Raw genomic sequence first — 13,555 nt, 5'->3', positions numbered from 1 at the left:
ATCGGGGGGGGCTGGGTTCTTCTGGGTGCCTATTGCACTCCTTATTTGCACTCATATAGAGCCTTTCATCGAAGGATCTCAAAGCACTCTGCAATCATCGACCACCTAACCCTCCAACCATCCCTGTGACGTCTAACGGAGACGGGCGAATAAATAGAGGTTTAGAGACTTGCCAGTGGGAGAGCTGGAAAGCGAACTGAGTTTTAAACACTGCCATCCCAGACCCTCGCCTAGTTAGGGTGCCCAAACTGTGTGAAAAACCGGGACAGGGGACGGGGGGTAATAGGCACCTATATAAGACACAGCCCCACCTATAGGGACTGTCCCTATAAAATCGGAACATCTGGTCACCCTACGCCTAGTGCACCGTGGTTTACCTGAGCTCCAGGACTTGGATTCCGAGGAGTGATAATGGAAGCGCACGCTTTGAAGTGCTTGGTAATTATGGTGCCAAGGGATTCAGCCGCATCGCTGTCTAATGGAAGCAACAATATTTGCTTTCTAAATAAACCCTGCCCTGGCGTATGGAAGCAATAACACGCCGCAAGTTGTGCGGTTAGGACAGAGCTGCACATGCATCATGTGGGTTTGGTAAACGGCAGATGAGCGAGGCCAATCTTCCTGAGAAGTGGGAGGGCTGGGTGCTTTAACTTCACAAAGTGCTTTCTTGTTGCGAAGCACCTTCCCTAGCAACGCTTCCCTAGAAGAGACAGCTAGCGGCCGAGTGTCGGCAAAGGTTACGTTGTGCAAAGGCTATTCTTTCCCTCCCCCCCCCCCCCGCTGCAATGCTTGTTGGTAGAAGGATCCTGCAGGTTTGTCTGAACTGTGGTAACAAAAAGAAGAAGGGGAGGATTGGATGGCTCAGGGCATGGTAACGAGATTCAGAACCTTCCACCGATGGGAGTTGGGCGCCTACATACTTTTGAGGCTCTGGGCCCCAGTGCAAATCTAGCCCAGGCAGGGACCAAAAGATGCTACTATCTGGCGGTTGTTTGACAGCAGCACGCCACTTTCTATTCTGCATGTCACAAACCAGCCGCCACGGGCGCTAACTGCCGACCGTGTCTACGGTCTCAACAGAAAGGCCCAGGAATACATGGGAGAGAGAGACTGAAATACCTATCTCCTTGTCCTGAGCAGTGGTCCCGCAGGGCCATCGATAAACACAGCTATACTTGAACAATCCTCTTGGCTAGTGCTGAATGGGAAACATTTCCTGGGGGAGGGGTATTTTCGAAAAGCGACCACTCAGTGCAACAAAAATACATCTGCTCACAGCACTGCAGGCTGGGAACTTGCTGCTTTATTCAACTGCATCACAACAGAGTGGAGGGGGGGAAGCTTCCATTGACTAAAACAGGAAGTAAGGGCGAGGTGGAGCATGGCTCCAACTCATAATACTCTGAATTAATCCCTTGATAACCACCTCCTACTTCGACTACATCACTAATGAAGAGGTCCGTAACATCATCACCCAACGCGCTGGGTCATATGAAGACCTTCTGACGACCGTGAAGAAGCACAAGCTGAAGTGGTATGGCCATATAACAAGATCGTCTGGCCTATCCAAGATCATCCTCCAAGGGACAGTACAGGGGAAGAGAAGAGGTAGACAGAAGAAGAGATGGATTGACAACATAAAAGAGTGGACAGGAATGGACTTTGCGGAGACTCAAGCACTGACACACAATCATCAGGGGAGGAGACAATCGGTTGATTGCTTATCAATGAGGGTGCCCCAACGACCAATGCGGTTATGGGAGTGATGATGATGAGAGGCATAAATCATCAATCTCTACGCAATTTAAGATTCACTTTTTTTAGGAAAAAAGAATTCTGTTTCTAGCTTTTAGGTTTCTGAAGAAAACCTCCCAAATGGGAATGGATGCAGCACTGTCTTCCTGAGTCTGCAGATAGCTCGCCTGCTGCTCACCGCTTCTTCAAACAGCAGCAGAGTAAAACCTACAAGCTGGTCAGTTTCATGGCCTCTGGGAACAAGAACCATGTCAGTTTTAGTCTGCTGCTATGGGTAGCAGCACAAGAAAGCATTGGAGTTATTCATGAAGAAAGAGTCAAAGTATGGCACTTGGAGAGGAGTAGAGTAGCAGAAATCTGACCTCTCCAGCAGCAGCAGGTAGCGTGTGGGAGGAATAGCTAAGTGGAGTTGGAAGAGAGAAAAAGTTCTTCCTTCCTTCCAGCAAACATAGGAAATTCACATTTATCTGCCACCCATAGCCGGAAGCAGCTACACAAGATGGAGCAGAGTCTAGGGAGAGCATCACTGGAAGGAACCCCAGTCCCACTCACGTTCCCAGCAACCGGGAGAGGAGCTCCTGGATTCTCACCATCACACTCCCTCTTGACTCCCATAGTATCAGCCTCTAATGAGTAGGTTTACTCTTGTGCCGGGTAGGTGTCTGGGAGCAATACAATTCATACCAGAAATGAAAATACGGCATTGAAAACAATCCCTCAGAACAAACCCTGCCAGGAAAAAAAAACAAAACGAGGCAGGAAAGACGCTTTCCCGACAATTTCTCTGACCCACACGCCCCTGGCCACGCAAGGGAGACGAGCTGGGCTAAGGAGCCCAGGGCCTTTGCTAGCCAGCTCAGTTCCCTGCAAAGCAGGCACTTCCCTTAGCCAATTAGCTGCCTCCTTTCCCAGTGTCCACTGGATAAACGCTGTGCTCTGTCTATTACAGATGCTGGCGTTAGACAAGGGAGCGCCAATTACAGGCATTTGAATGACAAAGGGCTCCAATTACCCAGCGCTTGAGAGCATGTGGGCACTGCATTTGGCAGCACAGTTAACTAGCGAGGGCCTGGGATGATTTTCTCTGGGCACCACTGCACTAAAAGACCCGCGGAGGCTGGATCAAGTGACTCCGACTCATGGGGCTCAAAACAGCCGTGGAGACGTTCTAGCTTGGGCTGGACGCTGGGCTCTGAAACCCTGCGAAGGGGGTGGTTCAGAGCCTGCCCTCCAGCCCGATCCTGAACACCCACATGGCTATTTCTAGTCCCGCAGCCCAAGCCCCACGCGCTCGAGTCAATTGACCCAGGCTCTGATGCTCGGTGCCGTGGGTTTTTCTTTGCACAGACCCTCTTGTAAACGTTGCATCACACCAGTGACCCCAAGAGATGGGGCTTCATGCTCCAGCCGGCACATCCAGGCTAAGAAGGGTCCCTGGCAAGTAAAGTAGTAACTGCAAGCTCCTCACAGGCGCCTTTATCATTATTTTAGGGCCGCGGTTCTCAATCGTTTTGGGCTCAGGACCCATTTGTAAATGCTTATGGCCTGTCGCGACCCAGTAAATAGTCTGGGGGTGGAGGCCCTGGGGTGGTTTCGGTCGGATCCTGCCCCCTGCGACGGTTGGGTCCTGCCCGGCACTCACCCCACAGTGACGATTCCTGCAGCTCCTGGCTGGGCTTGGATCTCCGCTCCACGCATTGCAACCTGCAGGGTTGCAGCGCTGCTCAGATTTGGCCCCCCTGACTGGACCAAATTGGTCTGAGTGGAGTTGTGACCTAGCTCATGGGGTTGCAGCGCCACTCACTCAAATTTAACCTGCCCGGACTCCCGCCGGCCTGACGGCTCGGCCAAACCTGAGCAACACTGGGACTCCAGAGACGGCAGCACCAGGAGCAGGGAGGCGAGCCCAGCCAGCCCCGTGGGACAGGAGCTGCCAGGGGCCCTTTGCAACATTCTGGCGACCCAATGTCAGGCGCCGACCCACGGGTTGAGAAACCCTGGTCTAGGGCATCTCTGCTGGGTGAAGCTGGGACTGGAAAAGCTGTGGGGTCCCCCTCCACAGCCAGCACTGTCCCATCATTCGACAGTGCCCCCTGCTGGAAGAAGGTAAGAATTAAATGAGGGCTGGCCAGAAGAAAATAATTCCATTTGGTGAAAAATGGTGAGGTTTCAAAATGTGTTAACATTCTGCCTCGGAATGAAACCCAAACCTTTCAAAACTGTCCACAAAACATGGCAGAGAGAGAAAAGCCAATAGCCCTGTGACTAGGGCAGCGAAACACCCTGACTCAAAGCTTTCTTCTGCCTGATTCCACCAGCTTCAGAGGCAGTCTCCCTCTACCTGATTTGAACCTGGGTCACCCCCTGCCCCAGCGCAGCTGAGAGCCCTAACCATTGAGCTATGCTTGCTTTTGGTTGGCTCAGAAATTCCATCCTGACCTAAGGAATCTTCCTGGTGAAAGTTTAAGTAAAACTGGTAAATTTCCACCAAAGAGTTTTGACCAATTTCCCCATTAGGCTTTTGGCCTACAACGGTGTGTGTGTGTGTGAAAATTCCTGAATGATTCCAAATGAAATTGCTTTAAGTGCCATCATACCCGGCTCACCTCTAGGGTGACCAGATAGAAAGTGTGAAATATTGGGACATGGGGTGGGGGGGTAATAGGAGCCTATATAAGAAAAAGGCCCAAATATCAGGACTGTCCCTATAAAATGGGGACATCTGGTCACCCTAGTCACCTCCTGCATCACCCCTCAGTGACCCCTGCTGAGAGGAGCAAGAACCGCCGTAGTTGGGTCAACATTGTCCTGCGTCCTTTCCCGCAGTGACTCCTCTTGCCAGAGGCTGGGGCTGGAGTAGCAAACCAGCTGCTCACATTTTTTACTATGAATAGCTCTGGGAACGAATGGGACCACAGCAGCTGTGCTTTCGGCCCCAGTCTGCTCAGGCCGGCTGGGACTGAAGGAAGTGGGTTACCAAGAGCCAGGCTCTCACCCCAGCTTCTGCCAGGGTTCCTAGAAGCTGGAAGTGAAATATACAGACTTTCCTGCCACCGGCACTCCCTGCAGTGCCCCCTGCTTGGAGAGGAGCAGCTGTGAGATACGGCCAGTCCCTCGCAATCTGATTGCCGGGGAGGGCCACTGACTGGCAGCTCGCACTCTGCATCCCCTGTTGTAATTCTTGCCGGGAAAGGTAAGAAGAAATGAGCAATGCCCCCTGCTCCTTGGCAATCCCTCCCCTCAGTGCTACTAAATGGTGTGGAAAATATAACTTCCATTCCCAGGTTCCAGAATCCACCCTCCCCGCCAGCCTGCGTTTCCCTTTCCGCTCCGGGTCCTGAGCACTGAAAACTCCCATAAAGATTAACACATTTATGGGAGAGCACATGGTCTAAATTAGTCCAGCGAAATGTGCATGTTATTAACACAACTCCTGTTGACAAAGCCGCAGGTATTAACCCCATAAAGCATTTTGACAGCTCGAACAAGAAGGAGAGAGTGACACCTCCGTGAGCTTTTAATTGCTTTTTAAGTTGTGCTGGGGTGTGTGTGGGGTGTGTGTGTGTGTTTTGTTTTGTTTGTTTAAGGAAGAGGATGACTGATCATTAATTCCTAAATATATGTAGGACATGGGAGCTGGGCACATTACCAGTAAGTCTCTGGCATGAAAAAGATTTCACCCTGAACAGGAGACCTGGAGCAAAAATCCTGGGCCCAAAATCCTGGAGCCGTACTACCCTGCAGCCTTGACACATTCCCTGGCTACTCGCCTCGCTGTCCACAACCAGAATGCCAGCTCAGAACAACCCCCCCACGTTGGGGACATCTGAAATCGGCATCTGAATTCTACAGCCTGGGTCATTCGCAAGTCACAGCACCACATGGGCAGTTCCTCTCTGGATCCTACCACTTGAGAACGGCACTGCCCAAGACAAAGAGCAGATGAGCTCCCCTTCCCTTCCTAGTCCTCCCAAGGAGTTTATCTGCAGCTCGGGGTTGGTAACGGGACACTGAGCTTTTCAGCTCTAAGTAAGCGGTTCCAATCCGGCGCAGCTCGGTGATGACTGAAAGTTATTGCCATCTGTTCGGTGGCCTGTGTGAAGTGAACTGATGGGTGTCTCTCTACCTTCTAGGGGCAGATGTTCTCGTTGCAGTCCACCACTGCCTGCCCCCACACCCTGCTTGGCTGGCTGTCTCAGCAGAGAATCAAGGGTGCAAATGAACTCCCCTCTTAGCCCTAGAGGTGACCCCTCCGGGTCACAGCTGAGCAGGGAGAGTGTTGGGGGTGCCTGGCCTGTATCTGCTCTGTGGATCAAGTTGTGGGCTGAGGAGGCACTTCTCACCAGCGCAAAATGGCTTTAAATAAATGAGGTTGGCTTGAGCCCTGAAGCATGAGGTTTAAAATCCCCTCCAAAATGTGCCCAGCAGTCACTCTCATAACACTGGATATCCCTGATATCCACGGAAACATCCACGCCTGCCCTGTGGATCTGAGCGGGGCTAGCAATTCCTCTGTCCCTGGGATCTATCATTTACCTCCGTCTAGGCGCCTTTTCTTCTGCTCGGTCCCTGCCTTTGGCTTGTGAATATTTCATTGGCCTGTCGCACTCTCCCCCGTGCAACACTTTTAACGGTTGCCCCCTATCGTATTTGAATGGCTGGTGCCCCCCAAGAACCCAGGGAGGGCGGGGGAGGGGTGCTTTAGCAAAAAAAAAAAGCATCATTTCTCTCGGATCCTGTAGCTCCTGCTCAGGTGGGAGCCCAGATCTCATGGGGGTAGATGCCCTCTTTTGCCCCCCCCCGGGGGTCCCAGACTAGAGGAGAAACCCCTGGCCCTCGGCTAGGCATGAAGGTCACAGGGGTCCTGGCGCTTGGGCTGCCAGGCAGGCTAAGGGTGAGGTTAGCTGAACTGAGCCAGCTGTGGAAAGGTGCCCGCGGGCTGAGACGTTCCCTGGGCCGGGGCTTCCCCTCTCTCCATTGGGGGTGGCCTCCAGAGCTCCCCGAGCAGGGACACTGGAAGCTGCCATGATGCTCAGCCGGACTCCTGGGGGTGAGGAGAGATTTTGCCCCCACCCCTGTCCCTGGGAATGGGGTAGGGAGAGGTCGGGGAGTGTCTGGAAAGGGGCACAGCAGGGGGAGGGTGGATGGATGGAGGGAAGAGGTGGGGGGGGTTCATCACAGGGGCCAGTTTGGCCACACGATCCCCAGCCCAGCCCCCTGCATTGATTTAAAGCCCCTCGGCATCCATTGGTGGGTGCTCATCTCCTTGGCTGGATGGAGCCCCCCGGGCGGGGCATGTCCCAGGCAAAGTGCCCGGCCCAGAGGGGGGAAGGTTACAGCTCAGCCGTGCTCTCTGTGACCCCCCCCCCTTTGCCAAGCTGCCCTCCGCTCTGCACCCCTGTGCCTGGCCATCCTCCACCCCCCCACTCCTCCCCTTGGCTAACCACCCCCCGGGCCTGGGTACCCCTCCCCAAGCCCCCTTCCCCCCGCTCACCCCTCCCCCTGTCCTCTTGTACTCGGGTACCCCCCCGCTCACCCCTCCCCCCCGTCCTCTTGTACTCGGGTACCCCCCCGATCACCCCTCCCCCCGACCTCTTGTACTCGGGTACCCCCCCGCTCACCCCTCCCCCCGTCCTCTTGTACTCGGGTACCCCCCCGCTCACCCCTCCCCCCGTCCTCTTGTACTCGGGTCCCCCCCCGCTCACCCCTCCCCCCCGTCCTCTTGTACTCGGGTACCCGCACCCCCTCTCAGCTAACCACTCCCCTGCGGATACCTCCGCAGCCCTCCCCCGCTAACCACTCCCCTGTCCCCGGGTACCGCACCCCTCCCCATTATCCACTCCCCTTCGCCCCTGTACCCGGGTACCCTCCTGAACCCCTCCCTCGCTAACCACTCCCCTGTACCCGGGTACCCCCGCATCCCTCCCCCGCTAACCACTCCCCTGCCCCCCTGTATCCCTCTCGCACCCCTCCTCCGCACCCGGGTACCGCACCCCTCCCCCGCCCCCCTGTACCCGGGCACCCCCCGACTCGCTACACCCCTTGTCTCCATCCCTTGATCCGGCTGCCCCCCTCCCGCCGTCCCGCCTGTGCCCGGACCCCCATTCCCTGTCCCGCTACACTGCCCGCCTCTCTCCCTGCGTCCGGCTGCCCCCCCGCTCCCGCCCCATCCCTTTGCCCGCCTACCCCCTTCCCCACCACCCCTCACCCCCTCTGCCTCCCTCCCCATCCTCCGCCCCGGGGGCGCCTCCTCCTCTGGGGCTCTCCGAGCGCACGGTCCCCCCGGCCCCGGCACCAGAGCCCGCAGGTTCACTCACCCCTGAGACCACCACCAGCACCAGCACCAGCAGCAGCTTCTCCATGGTCTTTCCCGTGTGTGCCCCAAGCCAAGGGCGAGCGGCCGGGGGGGGGACGGCGCTTCTCGCAGCCCCAGCAGCCTCTCACCTCCCCGGCGGGCTCAGGTTGGAAGAAGGACGCAGCCCGGCTGGCTGCGGGACAGCACCTGCCTCTGCGCCTGAAGCTCTGCCCTGTTTTATTAAAACGATCGATGCTGCCCTCCCACTGGCTGGGTGGCTTTTCAAAAACCCAAGTCACTGCAGCTGCCCCTCCTCCCTGTGCCCCCCCCTTCCCCTCCACCCCCAGGAATAGTAGCACACACACACACACACACACACACACACACAAGCTGGCATCTGCCTGCTCCACCAAAGACTCTTTGGAAAGGAGCCTGGGAGACAATTAACTGGGAAATAAACTGCAAGAGAACCAGAATGCAACTTCCAGCTCCCTTCCCTTTCGCCAGCTGCCATTCATGGCCCTGGAAGAGCTGAATGAGACACACTGTACTTGACTGGGTTTTCGGGAGAAGTGCTACACACAGCGCCGATCAACTGGTTTCATTGGGGGTCCTTCTGTATTATCCACCTAAGGTATACACCCCCTCCCCGCCCCCCAAATCTATCTACCCATCCATCTCATCCACAGCCCAACATCCCCTCCCCACCCATCTATCTATCCATCCATCTCTGCTCCTGTCTATTTTATTCTTTATTTGTAGTACAGTAACACCGAGAAGCCACCATCGCGTTGATGCCCCTGGGCGAGGCAGCCTGAGAAAGCCTGAAGAGGAAGACGACCTGCAGACTAAATTCCCCCTTTCACCTGCCCATCCCACTGGTCCTCTTTTAAGTCAGAGATTGCTGGTATGGAGAGGACTGCCCAGATGGGAATGAATATTGGAGACTGGCGTTATGCAGCAAGGGTCCCAAAGGCGTCAGGGTCCCTCCTTTAAAAGCTAGCATGGTATTCTACAAGAATGGTCCAAAATGTTTGGGCCAGACCCTCCGTTACAGCTGAGGTGTGTCCAGTACAGTTTGTGGGGGGGAGGGAAGCAAGGAAGTGTCTTTTCCCCCCTCCTGAAACTAGGCCAGCTGTGTGCAGCTCGGGAGTGCGGCATAATTCAGAGCAGCTTGAAGGCTGCTCTAAACGATTGCAGCTGTTAGTGGTCCCCAGGGGCTGATACATCAACCAGGGACTGCCAATCCGTCACATTCCTTTTCCCCCCAGTCCCTGTCCATACATCGGCAGCAGGAAGGGGTGCAGAGGAGGAGTGCCCTATACTGGGGCAAGCAATTCCCCTATACTGGCCAGGGATGCTGGCATTAGGGTCGTTGGGCCTGAAGTCTTTGTCACGGTGCCCATGCTGCAGGGGAGAATCGGAAGAATCCTGTCTCACCGGAGTGCTACCAAATGTGTGGAGAGATTGTGGTAGTGTACTGTATTAATTAAACATTGCAACTACACTGTTTGGGGCCATTACTGGAGAACACTGTAGTGCCGTTATTATTAAGGTAAAATTCCCCTTGTCCCTCACTGCAAGCGAGGAAGGATGGTCTTGGGGCTACCACACCGCTCTGGGGCTCAGGAGATCTGGGCTCATTTCCGAGGGTCTGCTGCCTCAGTTTCCCCACTTGTAAAGCAGGAGCAATATAACACTCCCTTTGTCTATTTGGATTGCCAGCTGTTTGGAACAGAGGCTGTCTGCTGTTATGGGTTTGTACAGCCCCTAGCACACAGGTGCCTTGAATTCAGTTGGGGTCAGTAGGTGCTACTATAAGACACATAATAAGAAAGAAAGAGGTGAGTGGATTCCTTGATTCGCAGCAAGTTCCCCCATCTTTGCCCAGACCTGGTTTCTGCAGCCTCGCGCTGGCTGGGCGCTCTTCTCTTCTGCCTCGGGTTTGAGTTTATCAAAAGAAAACCCTGTCTTGCTTCCTCCCCTGACTAGCTAATTGTGCACTTGTGAAAGGAGGCAGTTGAAAATGCTCCTTCTCCCCCATCTCAGCAGCAACCTTAGGCCTCCGAGCGGGGAGCTGACATGTAGCACGACCCAGCGGAGCATGACATTGGCCGAATGCTCTCTGTGGTGCTCATCACACCATTACCGGCCTTCATTGTGGCTTTGGTAACGGATGTCAGTTTGAGAATTACCCAGCACACACTGGGTGTTCCTGTCCCCTCCCAAAATGTCCTCTAGCCCCAGGGGACAAGGAGCTCTCTAAGTCAGATGGCTCCAGCTGGCAGGGCAAGGCATGGGGGAAGGTGAGACTGATCCCTAATGTAAAGTGGAGAATTAGGATGAAACTCAAGGGGGTGTGTTGTGGGGGCAGGGGGGGAGGGGAACGTTGTGACTTCCTTTCTGCACCCCCAACCTATGTGCCCGATCCTCCCCAGTCCTTACTGGGAGACAATGGGATTTTGGCCTAGGAGAGCAGAGTTAAGGATCTGGCCCCTCTCTGTTCGCTGTAATAGCTGAATGAAAAACCAAGCCCAAGGAGGAGAATGACCTCAATTAAGATACCGTCCTGCTCTCCAGCCCCAACGCACAGCCTCCAGCATCCACGAAGGCCAAACCCTCCCACCCGTAGGTGAGTTCTGTGGGATTTTTGCCTGAGTGAGAACAAGAGGAGGTGGCCTATAGAAATTAAAGACGGCAAAGACCTGCTGGGCATCCCAGGTCCACCCCCAGCTGGTGCAGGAGTTTCCCCCTCCTCCATCTAGTCTCCAGTCCATTGCCCAGTTTCGTTTTCAATCTCTCCGGGAGGCTGTTTCACCGCCCCATGGCATCAGCCTGCAGCTATCCCATTCCTAAAAGACATCCCATCACTTGCGAGTTACTGTCCTTCGCTGGTTTCCTACCAATCGCACACCCCATCGCTCCTCGTTAATCCCACCCTAATGCGTTCCGCCCCCTTCCGATATTTGCAGGCGGAAACCAGGTTCCTGCAGAGCAGTTGCTGAGCCAAGATATTTAAATTCGTTTGATCTTTCCTCGCAAATCAAGCCCTGCAGCTCCCCGATTGTTTTTTGACGCTCTCCTTTGAACTGCCTCCAGTTGAATCTATCTTCCTGGCCCACCACTGAAGGCAGTAGCACGACTGCGGGTGGGTTTTTCAGATGATGACCGTAGCACTGGCTGCAATATGCCGCGTGACTGGCTTCACCTTGCTAAGAGCGACTGGGCATTCGCCCATACGTTAAATACCTCTCCTTAACTGTAATGAAGAGGTGGTCCGTCCCCGCAGACAGCTCTGGGCTGCCTCCCTGCCATTGCTAGCCTTCATGCTGCTGCTGGAGTAAGGACTTTCTCATATTGATTGGTTCAGGCTGCGTTTCCTCTCACAAAACGCAAGCTATCGACCTGCCAAAGCAGATGGAGTCAAGCAGCATGACTGGGGCGGCTGTATTCTTCTGGGCAGCTGGTCTGCTCTGATGAGCAGCTACAAAGGATCTTTAGGAAAGCCCCCTTTCGCTCAAGTCAAATAAACTTAAACAAAGGATGCGGTTTGTTCTTCATCCGCCAGACATAGCATCATAAGTGCATCCCACCACAGGGCAGGGTCTGAAGTTTGGTTTGCTGGCTCCGCTCAATTGTCTGTCCGGGGTGAAGCTTGGGAGCAGGGTCTTCAGATGAGTATCCGCTTGGCAGAGCTGGTCTTTGAGACGTGAGCCCAGTGCCCACTCAAGGATCAAACCATTGGAGCTGGAAGCAGGGGTGATAAACCAAGCTTTTCTTTTGCTAATGCAGAGAAGATTGCAATGGGCAGATCTGTCTGGTTGTAGGGCAGAGGGGTGTGGATACAATGAGGGAGATCCGGAACAAGGAGACGACTCATCTTGTGCTTCCCACTTCAAGCAAATTCACACTGCCTCTAGTAATATATCAGTCCCTTGCTGCTCCCTGGGAATGCATTCCAAACTCCTGGGAGTTTACAAATCGACTCCAGGTGTCATGGATCCTGAAACAAGCCCGCATCCTCAGAGGCCCCCATTCAGAGGTGATGTGCAAGGTGGGTCTGGAGGCACCTAAGCTGGTGTAACTTACATGTTCCAGGGCTGGAAATGAGCAACACATCACGGAAAGAAGCTGACAGGAAGGTGTCAGTTAAATTATCTTTCCTCCCCTTAACGCCCACCTCCTCCCAGGCCCACAGTGTGTACGTTACATGGAACTTCCACTTCCCCAGCTGTAATCGACGCAACCCCTCTGAATCTGACCCTCAAATCTGAGGGATCCAGCCGTAGGCACTGTAGAAGCCGCTGCAAGGAGCTCTGGGTCTGGACCGCATTACAATGGAAATCATAGGGAAACCCCTCAACATCAGGGGTTCTGGAACTAAACCCCTTGGGCCTGATTCGGCCCTCACGCCCATGCAAATCAGGAGTCAAGGGAATTAGATTGGGGTGAGCGAGTGGAGGACTGGGCCTCTTGTCTCCATTACCCTTGGGCTAACACTTTTCTCTCCAGGGTTCGAATAACCTACCCTCTCAGGCATTGACTGCCCCAGCTCACAGGCTGTGGGACTGATCCTCAGAACTCGACAGAAAGCAGGAGCCCCTTTCAGTTAGATCTGTGATCTCCCCAACCCCCATACGCTCTACCCTCCAGGGGTAATCAATACTCGAAAGCCCAATGCCTCTTCCTAGGCCCATGTACGGCTCTCTGCTCAGCCCTCAGCAAACAGCCTGACACTGATGGAGCAATTGGCCTGGGGGCGGGGGGTGGGGAATATATCATAGTCCTGTAAAGCAGAGTCAGGCAGACGGAGACACCCGGTCAGATGGGTTGTAGCTGCAGTTGGGCTGGGAGACAGCTAAAGTAAGGCAAAACTTCTGCTCCCACTGTAACCTTCTTCGGCGCCTTTGATGAGTGCGTTAGCTAGGGCTGCTGAATAACGTGTTTTGCTGTCGCACAGGGGTGGCAGCCCTTCCTGGCTCTGTGTCACGACAAAGCTCCTCGCACAGGCCAAGGGGCACCACTCAATGGAAGCTAATGGCTGGAGGGGTCAGAAGCTAATGACTGGGGTGCGGGGGGCGGGGAGGAGATGAGGGTCTGGACCCCAAGGAACCTCAGGGCTTTGATCTTTAAGAGACTGACATCCAAGGGTTAACACCCAGGTCCTGGCTGACTTCCTGGGGTCCTACGGGAGCCCAGGGGACTCCCACCAAGGGGGAAGGTTTAGGATCCAGCATATCTGGTCTCCAAGGAGATGAGGCCTCTGAAAAAGAGGGAGGGTTTCTAGTCATTGGAGTGAGCCCTGCCCTGCCCCCACCAATACCCTCCTCCTGTGCCTGGAACCCCCAGCACGACCTGGCTTCACTTCCTGTTCCTGACCCTCCCTTGGGCTGGGGCAGTCAGGAATGGGGCAGGAAGGAACCCGTATGGAGATGACTGTGGGGGCAGGGAAGCAGATAGACGAGAGAGATGCGGCTCTCCCCAGGTCTGAGGTGCATCTTCAAA

General features: G+C 54.7%; 1 protein-coding gene and 1 long non-coding RNA gene across 2 annotated transcripts in view; one reads left to right on the top strand and one right to left on the bottom strand.

Annotated features, from left to right (window-relative positions):
- The window catches only part of NGFR (nerve growth factor receptor), a 44,755-nt gene extending 36,418 nt beyond the window's left edge, over positions 1-8,337 (bottom strand). Inside the window, exon 1 of the mRNA XM_005301920.5 lies at positions 8,073-8,337. Coding sequence (XP_005301977.3) covers positions 8,073-8,117 — 45 coding nt within the window. The 5' untranslated portion in view covers positions 8,118-8,337. The remainder of the gene's footprint in view (positions 1-8,072) is intronic.
- Positions 4,676-6,136, top strand: LOC135977373 (uncharacterized). Its single transcript, XR_010594826.1, has 2 exons — positions 4,676-4,948; positions 5,382-6,136. It is a non-coding gene; the product is annotated as an uncharacterized LOC135977373 (long non-coding RNA).
- Positions 8,338-13,555: the final 5,218 nt, after the last annotated feature.

The sequence above is a fragment of the Chrysemys picta genome, chromosome 24 (genome assembly GCF_011386835.1).
Source record: "Chrysemys picta bellii isolate R12L10 chromosome 24, ASM1138683v2, whole genome shotgun sequence".
Lineage (NCBI taxonomy): Eukaryota > Metazoa > Chordata > Testudines > Emydidae > Chrysemys > Chrysemys picta.
This window is presented reverse-complemented; position numbering and strand designations above follow the sequence as displayed.